General features: G+C 40.6%; 1 protein-coding gene across 1 annotated transcript in view; it reads right to left on the bottom strand.

The window, feature by feature from the left end:
* Nucleotides 1-10123: 10123 nt before the first annotated feature.
* snx20 (sorting nexin 20) overlaps nt 10124-12172 on the bottom strand; it is a 5479-nt gene continuing 3430 nt past the window's right edge. Inside the window, exon 4 of the mRNA XM_039807636.1 lies at nt 10124-11513. Coding sequence (XP_039663570.1) covers nt 10842-11513 — 672 coding nt within the window. The 3' untranslated portion in view covers nt 10124-10841. The remainder of the gene's footprint in view (nt 11514-12172) is intronic.

The following is a 12172-nucleotide window of genomic DNA, read 5'->3' as shown; positions in this document are numbered from 1 at the left end:
ACAGCATGTTAAATATATAATAATCCTGGAATAAAAAGGACCTTAGAGACAGACAGCATGTTAAATATATAATAATCACCTGTAATATAAGGACAAGGACCAGACAGCATATTAAATATATAATAATCTGTAATATAAGGACAGGAACAGACAGCATATTTACATATATAATAATCACAGCAATATAAGGACAGGGACCAGACAGCATGTTACATGTAATAATCTGTAATATAAAGGACAGGGACCAGACAACATGTTACATATATAATAATCTGTAATATAAAAAAGGACAGGGACCAGACAGCATGTTACATATATAATCTGTAATATAAGGACAGGGACCAGACAGCATGTTACATATATAATCTGTAATATAAAGGACAGGGAACAGACAATATGTTACATATATAATAATCTGTAATATAAGGACAGGGAACAGACAGCATGTTAAATATATAATCCTGTAATATAAAGGACAAAATTAGACAGCATAATTTAAATATATAATAATCTATGTCTCAAGGATGTTCAGGACAGACAGCATGTTAAATATATAATAATCTGTAATATAAGGACAGGGACCAGACAGCATGTTAAATATATAATAATCTGGAATATAAAGGACAGGGACCAGACAGCATGTTAAATATATAATAATCTGGAATATAAAGGACAGGGACCAGACAGCATGTTAAATATATAATAATCTGAATATAAAGGACAGGGACCAGACAGCATGTTAAATATATAATAATCTGGAATATAAAGGACAGGGACCAGACAGCATGTTAAATATATAATAATCTGTAATATAAAGGACAGGGACCAGACAGCATGTTAAATATATAATAATCTGGAATATAAAGGACAGGGACCAGACAGCATGTTAAATATATAATAATCTGTAATATAAAGGACAAGGACCAGACAGCATGTTAAATATATAATAATCTGGAATATAAAGGACAGGGACCAGACAGCATGTTAAATATATAATAATCTGGAATATAAAGGACAGGGAACAGACAGCATGTTACATATATAATAATCTGTAATATAAAGGACAGGGACCAGACAGCATGTTACATATATAATAATCTGTAATATAAAGGACAGGGAACAGACAGCATGTTAAATATATAATAATCTGTAATATAAAGGACAGGGAACAGACAGCATGTTAAATATATAATAATCTGTAATATAAAGGACAGGGACCAGACAGCATGTTACATATATAATAATCTGTAATATAAAGGACAGGGAACAGACAGCATGTTAAATATATAATCTGTAATATAAAGGACAAGGAACAGACAGCATGTTAAATATATAATAATCTGTAATATAAAGGACAAGGACCAGACAGCATGTTAAATATATAATAATCTGTAATATAAAGGACAGGGACCAGACAGCATGTTAAATACATAATCTGTAATATAAAGGACAGGGACCAGACAGCATGTTAAATATATAATAATCTGTAATATAAAGGACAGGGAACAGACAGCATGTTAAATATATAATAATCTGTAATATAAAGGACAGGGACCAGACAGCATGTTAAATATATAATCTGTAATATAAAGGACAGGGACCAGACAGCATGTTAAATATATAATAATCTGTAATATAAAGGACAGGGACCAGACAGCATGTTAAATATATAATAATCTGTAATATAAAGGACAGGGAACAGACAGCATGTTAAATATATAATCTGTAATATAAAGGACAGGGAACAGACAGCATGTTAAATATATAATAATCTGGAATATAAAGGACAGGGACCAGACAGCATGTTAAATATATAATAATCTGGAATATAAAGGACAGGGACCAGACAGCATGTTAAATATATAATAATCTGTAATATAAAGGACAGGGACCAGAGAGCATGTTAAATATATAATAATCTGGAATATAAGACAGGGACCAGACAGCATGTTAAATATATAATCTGTAATATAAAGGACAGGGAACAGACAGCATGTTAAATATATAATAATCTGTAATATAAAGGACAGGGACCAGACAGCATGTTAAATATATAATCTGTAATATAAAGGACAGGGACCAGACAGCATGTTAAATATATAATAATCTGTAATATAAAGGACAGGGACCAGACAGCATGTTAAATATATAATAATCTGGAATATAAAGGACAGGGAACAGACAGCATGTTAAATATATAATAATCTGCAATATAAAGGACAAGGACCAGACAGCATGTTAAATATATAATAATCTGGAATATAAAGGACAGGGACCAGACAGCATGTTAAATATATAATAATCTGTAATATAAAGGACAGGGACCAGACAGCATGTTAAATATATAATAATCTGTAATATAAAGGACAGGGACCAGACAGCATGTTAAATATATAATAATCTGTAATATAAAGGACAGGGACCAGACAGCATGTTAAATATATAATCTGTAATATAAAGGACAGGGAACAGACAGCATGTTAAATATATAATCTGTAATATAAAGGACAGGGAACAGACAGCATGTTAAATATATAATAATCTGGAATATAAAGGACAGGGAACAGACAGCATGTTAAATATATAATAATCTGTAATATAAAGGACAAGGACCAGACAGCATGTTAAATATATAATAATCTGGAATATAAAGGACAGGGACCAGACAGCATGTTAAATATATAATAATCTGGAATATAAAGGACAGGGACCAGACAGCATGTTAAATATATAATAATCTGTAATATAAAGGACAGGGAACAGACAGCATGTTAAATATATAATAATCTGTAATATAAAGGACAGGGACCAGACAGCATGTTAAATATATAATAATCTGGAATATAAAGGACAGGGACCAGACAGCATGTTAAATATATAATAATCTGTAATATAAAGGACAGGGACCAGACAGCATGTTAAATATATAATAATCTGGAATATAAAGGACAGGGACCAGACAGCATGTTAAATATATAATAATCTGTAATATAAAGGACAGGGACCAGACAGCATGTTAAATATATAATAATCTGGAATATAAAGGACAGGGACCAGACAGCATGTTAAATATATAATAATCTGTAATATAAAGGACAGGGACCAGACAGCATGTTAAATATATAATAATCTGTAATATAAAGGACAGGGACCAGACAGCATGTTAAATATATAATAATCTGGAATATAAAGGACAGGGACCAGACAGCATGTTAAATATATAATAATCTGTAATATAAAGGACAGGGAACAGACAGCATGTTAAATATATAATAATCTGTAATATAAAGGACAAGGACCAGACAGCATGTTAAATATATAATAATCTGTAATATAAAGGACAGGGAACAGACAGCATGTTAAATATATAATAATCTGTAATATAAAGGACAGGGACCAGACAGCATGTTAAATATATAATAATCTGAATATAAAGGACAGGGACCAGACAGCATGTTAAATATATAATAATCTGTAATATAAAGGACAGGGACCAGACAGCATGTTAAATATATAATAATCTGGAATATAAAGGACAGGGAACAGACAGCATGTTAAATATATAATAATCTGTAATATAAAGGACAGGGACCAGACAGCATGTTAAATATATAATAATCTGGAATATAAAGGACAGGGACCAGACAGCATGTTAAATATATAATAATCTGTAATATAAAGGACAGGGAACAGACAGCATGTTAAATATATAATAATCTGTAATATAAAGGACAAGGACCAGACAGCATGTTAAATATATAATAATCTGTAATATAAAGGACAGGGAACAGACAGCATGTTAAATATATAATAATCTGTAATATAAAGGACAAGGACCAGACAGCATGTTAAATATATAATAATCTGTAATATAAGCGGACAGGGACCAGACAGCATGTTAAATATATAATAATCTGGAATATAAAGGACAGGGACCAGACAGCATGTTAAATATATAATAATCTGTAATATAAAGGACAGGGAACAGACAGCATGTTAAATATATAATAATCTGTAATATAAAGGACAGGGAACAGACAGCATGTTAAATATATAATAATCTGGAATATAAAGGACAGGGACCAGACAGCATGTTAAATATATAATAATCTGCAATATAAAGGACAACAGGTGTCTCTGTGTGGCATCGCTGGGGTTTCAAACGTCTTGATTTTCTGCAGAACTTTCCAGACAGAAGATCTGAAGTTATTGATCAGTTATTGATCAGTTATTGATCAGTTATTGATCAGTTATTGATCAGTTATTGATCAGTCATTGATGATTGGCCAAGGCAGCGGGACGCAGGGTTGAGTTCCTACTAAAGTTCAGTCATCTCTTTTGCTGCAGGCCCCTTGCTAAACGCTAAAGGTGTGTGTGTGTGTGTGTGTGTGTGTGTCCACTGTCTGCTTCCCATTCATCTGTATGGGAGCAGCCGTGCAATGCATTCTGGGTTGCCTGGCTCAGTTCGGCGCCTCTCAAAAGCTGACAATTTCTGTTTGGCATTTTTAGGCCTTTATTTGACAGGACAGCATATATATAGATATATAGATATATTAGATTTGAAAGGAGAGAGAGGGCGAATGACATGCAGCAAAGGGTCGCAGGTCGGAATCAAACCTGCGGCTGCTGCGGCAAGGACCGAGCCTCTGTACACGGGGCGCACTCTCTACCAGTTGAGCTACCAGCTGACAGAAATCTTTTAAACTGACCGTTGTTGATCTGAAATGAAGACAGATTCCTAATTCTTAAAATGTTTTCATAAAATAAGAGATCGTGTTCTCAACGAGCCGCCATTATTATGGTCTGTTTCCAAATCAGGGAGCAGCCAGACCCACCTGACGCCTTCGTCCAATCAGCTGCAGCCATCGCAGTTGTAGGAGGGCGGAGTCTTGTTTTCTTTGCTTGTCATTGGTCAGTGACATCATGACATCATGACTTTGTGTAAACATGCACGCCACTTTCCTAAAGCCAAATGGCGTGTTGTCTGGAGCTCTCCTCGTGGACGTCTAGCTGGATGTGTGTTAGCGCGAGAACGCCACACGCGTTTAAATAAAATAAAACGGTTGAGTTTAGGAAAAGAACATTGGGGAAGACTTTATTAAAAAGATAGAAAAGGTTGAAAAACTCCACACATGGGACGCAATCACACACACACACTCAGACACACACACACACACACACACACACACACACACACACACACACACACACACACACACACACACACACACACACAGACACACACTCACAAACACACACAAACACACACACACACACACACACACACAAACACACACACAGACACACACAGATATACACACACACACACACACACACACACACACACACACACACACACACACACACACACACGATCCCAGCTCTCCTGGGTGTGTGTGTTTTTCTCGTCCGTGGACTTCAGTCTCTTCATACTAATCGCTATGGCGACAATTCACACGCAATGCAGGTCAATGGAGGCCAAACGGCGTTGATAAACACGCTAAAAGTGATTACGCGTCTTGATAACACGCAAAAAACTGCACACGCACTGACATCACACATACACCACCTACTGACATCACACATACACCACCTACTGACATCACACATACACCACCTAATGACATCACACATACACCACCTAATGACATCACACATACACCACCTACTGACATCACACATACACCACCTAATGACATCACACATACACCACCTACTGACACCACCTACTGACATCACACATACACCACCTACTGACATCACACATACACCACCTACTGACACCACCTACTGACATCACACATACACCACCTACTGACACCACCTACTGACATCACACATACACCATAACACATACACCACCTACTGACATCACACATACACCACCTACTGACATCACACATACACCACCTACTGACATCACACATACACCACCTACTGACATCACACATACACCACCTAATGACATCACACATACACCACCTACTGACATCACACATACACCACCTAATGACATCACACATACACCACCTAATGACATCACACATACACCACCTAATGACATCACACATACACCACCTAATGACATCACACATACACCACCTACTGACATCACACATACACCACCTAATGACATCACACATACACCACCTACTGACATCACACATACACCACCTACTGACATCACACATACACCACCTACTGACATCACACATACACCACCTACTGACATCACACATACACCACCTAATGACATCACACATACACCACCTACTGACATCACACATACACCACCTACTGACATCACACATACACCACCTACTGACATCACACATACACCACCTACTGACATCACACATACACCACCTACTGACATCACACATACACCACCTACTGACATCACACATACACCACCTAATGACATCACACATACACCACCTACTGACATCACATACACCACCTAGACATCACACATACACCACCTATGACCACACATACACCACCTACTGACATCACACATACACACCTAACCACATACACCACCTACTACATCACACATACACCACCTAATGACCCACACATACACCACCTATCATCACACATACACCACCTACTACATCACACATACACCACCACTGACATCACACATACACCACCTAATGACATCACACATACACCACCTACTACATCACACATACACCACCTACTGACATACACATACACCACTAATACATCACACATACACCACCTATGACACACACATACACCACCACTACATCACACACACCACCACTACATCCATACACACCACTACATCACACATACACCACCTAACATAACATAACCACCTATACATCACACATACACCACCTACTACATCACACATACACCACCTACTACATCACACAACACCACTACTACATCACATACACCACCTACACATACACATATACACTACATCACACATACACACCTATGAACACACATACACCACCTACTGACACACACATCACCACCCACTACTACACATAACCATAACCACACATACACACTACATACACATACACCTACTACACACAACCCACCTACTGACATACACATACACCACCTACTGACATCACATATACACCACCTAACATACACACATACCACTTACTGACATCACACATACACCACCTACTGACATCACACATACACCACCTACTGACATCACATACACCACCTAATGACATCACACATACACCACCTAATACTCATATACACCACCTACTGACACACACATACACCACCTACTGACACACACATACATACACCACCTACTGACATCACACATACACCACCTACTGACACACACATACACCACCTACTGCACACAATACACCACCTATACCACACATACCATTACAACAACATCACCACCTACTACATCACACATACACCACCTACTACATCACACATACACCACCTACTACATCACACATACACCACCTAATGACTCACAATAATCCACCTTACGACATCAATCATACACCACCTACTGACACACACATACACCACCCACTCATCACACATACCACCTACTACTCACACATACACCACCTATACCACACATACACCACCTACTACATCACACATACACCAACATTACTACACAAACATACACCACCTACTACATCACACATACACCACCTACTGAACCAACATACACCACTACTCATCACACATACACCACCTACTACATCAACACATACACCACCTATACCTCACATTACACCACATATATCACACATACACCACCTAACACACACATACACCACCTAATGACATCACACATACACCACCTACTGACATCACACATACACCACCTACTGACATCACACATACACCACCTAATGACGCCACATACAATTCACCTACTACATCATATCATACACCACTCCATTACTCACACATACACCACCTACTGACATCACACATACACCACCTACTGACATCACACATACACCACCTACTGACATCACATATACACCACCTACTAATCACACATACACCACCTTGAACACACATACACCACCTACTGACATCACACATACACCACCTACACATCACACACATACACCACACCTACTATCACACATACACCACATCATCACACATACACACCTACACATCACACATTACCACCTAATACTCACACATACACCACCACTACATCACACATACACCACCTATCATCACACATACACCACCTAGAACTACATACACCATACACATACATAACACCACCCTTCCACTACATCACATACACCACCTACACATCACACACACCCACCTACTACATCACACATACACCACCTAACACAACACATACCCACCTACTGACATCACATACACCACCTACTACACCACACATACACCAATTTACTACACACATACACCACCTACTACATCACATACACCACCAATGACATCACACATACACTCACCTATACATACACATATACACCTACTTACATCACACATACACACTTACTGAATCACACATACACCACCACTAACATCATACACCACCTACTACATACACATACACACCTATACTACATACACATACACCACCACATACCATACACCACCTACTACATACACACATACACCACCTAATCAACACATACACCACCTACGCATCACATATCACCACTACTGACATACACACATACACCACCTACTGACACATAACATACACCACCTAATGACATCACACATACACCACCTACTGACATCAATACACATACACCACCTAATACATCACATACACCACCTACTGACATCACACATACACCACCTACTGACATCACACATACACCACCTACTGACATCACACATACACCAACTACATCACCCAATACATATACACCTAAACATACACCACCTACTACCACATACACCACCTACTACATCAACACATACACCACCTACTGACATCACACATACACCACCTACTCACCACACATACACCACCTATACATCACACCCCACCTCCACATACACCACCTACTACATCACATATACACCACCTAGAATCACTATACAACTCATCATACATATACACATATAACACACATACACCATATACCACCATTACACACATACACCACCTATGAACTACACATACACTACTAATACATCACATACACACCTACTACATCACACATACACCACCTACTGACATCACACATACATACATACACCACCTACTGACATCACACATACACCACCTAATGACTCACACATACACCACCTACTGACATCACACATATACCAATTACTACATCACACATACACCACCTACTGACGTCACACATACACCACCTACTGACATCACACATACACCACCTACTGACATCACACATACACCACCTAATGACATCACACATACACCACCTACTGACATCACACATACACCACCTACTGACATCACACATACACCACCTACTGACATCACACATACACACAAAACACACACATACAATTCAATTTATACATAAATAATAATCACCTTACTACATCATACATAAAATCACCTACTGACACCACCACTGACATCACATAATATAACATTCACTTACTACACCACCTACTGACATCACATATACACCACCTATTACATCACACATACACCACCTAATGACATCACACATACACATACAATTCCATTGACATCACACATACACCACCTACTGACATCACACATACACCACCTACTGACACCACCTACTGACATCACACATACACCACCTACTGACACCACCTACTGACATCACACATACACCACCTACTGACATCACACATACACCACCTACTGACACCACCTACTGACATCACACATACACCACCTACTGACACCACCTACTGACATCACACATACACCACCTAATGACATCATTCTGACAGTGAAGAGGATGTGTAGGCGAGCCCACGTGCTCTAACTCACACCTGCACACTCAGAAGGGCTGAACAAGGTGACTCATGATAGTTGATCTAGAGAATAAAAAAGGAGCCCAAAACAACAGTCGGCTCAGAATGAAATGATTTATTAAAAATGTAATAACTTATAACAATAACTTACTGCATGGGAAAAGGGTATTTTACAACAACTTTGAATGCAGCACAATGCTGGCGAGGCGAATTTCAAGTCAATGCAACATCTGAGTTGTTTTTCAGACACCGGCAGCTCCAGTCTGGTGTTAGAGTTCTCTCCAGTGAGATCCAGACACACTTTACACCGTTCAGCCGTCAGCATTTAACATGTTTACTCCAGCTGCTAGCTAACGCTAGGCTAACGTTACCTGCTAACGACCGTTTTCGGAGCATCAGAGAGAAGCGGAGGCATCTAGATAAATCCACTTGCTATACGGCCTGGTAGATAACAGTCGTTAAGGCACCGGTGCCGTATTAGCACCGGGTCTCGGACCCCCCCCCGCCCAAAATAAAAACTTTTCGGATCTACAAGATTCACGTCGAGATTCAAAATGGCGATTTTCGCCGAAAACCGACAAGTTTCCAGGTATGCAAATAGAAAATGGTAATTTGTAATTTGAACAGCTATTTGAGTAGCCTAGATGTTCAATGTCTTCTAACTGTTTTAACTGTGTTTGATGGGTGTCTCTGTTGTTACTCGTGCAGCAATTTCTCCTCAGGGAGACTAACAAAGATACTTTGACTTTGATGCTAACTCCTTCAGGCGCTCAGGTGAAGTTCTGGACGACTATCTCAGGTGAACTATCTCAGGTAAAGTTCAGGTGAAGTTCTGGACTATCTCTCAGGTGAAGTTCAGGTAAAGTTCAGGTGAAGTTCTGGACGACTATCTCCTTCAGCGAGCGCGTGGCGACGGCGCCCCTCTCGTTGTCCCGTAGCAGCGTGAGCTCGTGCTGCAGCGTGGCGGTGGGACGTCCCAGCTGGTACCCCAGGTCCACCAGCAGCTCCAGCAGCGCCGCTTGGTACTGCTTCAGCCCGTACCGTCTGGCCGCCGGCAGCGCTTTCTGCGCCGCCGCAAAAGCCGGCTCCGCCTCCTCCAGGTCGCGGTGACACACGGCGAGCGCGGCCAGCGTGGGCACGCTCAGCGTCGGGTGTTGCCACGGTAACAGCTTCTCCTCCAGCTCCAGGACGGTCTGCAGTTGCTGCGCGGCGAGCGTGAACTTCCCCGCCCGCAGCAAGGCGTGCGCCCGTTTCTGCTCCGGTTCGGTGAAGAAGCGGGCGAAGCGCGGAGCGTGGCGTGCGCAGCGAGTGGCGTAGAGCCTCGCCAAGTAGTCCTGCAGCGCCAGGCGCCGCTTCGAGATGACCTCGTCGCTGAAGTTGCCGCTCAGGAGCTTCGGCGGCAGAACGACCTCCTCCAGCTCGTCGCCGAACTCGCCCAACAGGTCGTGGTGGAGGCGGGAGAAGTCGCTGTAGCGGCGCTCAACCGACACACGGCTGGAATCAAAGCTGCCGGAGCGCATCACCATGATGTCATACACCTGGGGAGACACACAGGTAACATTACATCACCACGATGTCATACACCTGGGGAGACACACAGGTAACATTACATCACCACAATGTCACATCACCACCATGTCATACACCTAGAGACACACAGGTAACATTACATCACACACCTGGAGACACACAGGTAACATTACATCACACACCTGGAGACACACAGGTAACATTACATATCTCACCTAGAGACACACAGGTAACATTACATCACACACCTGGAGACACACAGGTAACATTACATCACACACCTGGAGACACACAGGTAACATTACATCACACACCTGGAGACACACAGGTAACATTACATATCTCACCTAGAGACACACAGGTAACATTACATCACACAGCTGGAGACACACAGGTAACATTACATATCTCACCTAGAGACACACAGGTAACATTACATCACACAGCTGGAGACAGACAGGTAACATTACATCACACACCTGGAGACACACAGGTAACATTACATCACTCACCTAGAGACACACAGGTAACATTACATCACCACGATGTCATACACCTAGAGACACACAGGTAACATTACATCACCACAATGTCACATCACCACGATGTCATACACCTAGAGACACACAGGTAACATTACATCACACACCTGGAGACACACAGGTAA

Source organism: Perca fluviatilis, chromosome 8, assembly GCF_010015445.1.
Source record: "Perca fluviatilis chromosome 8, GENO_Pfluv_1.0, whole genome shotgun sequence".
Taxonomy (NCBI): Eukaryota; Metazoa; Chordata; class Actinopteri; order Perciformes; family Percidae; genus Perca; species Perca fluviatilis.
This window is presented reverse-complemented; position numbering and strand designations above follow the sequence as displayed.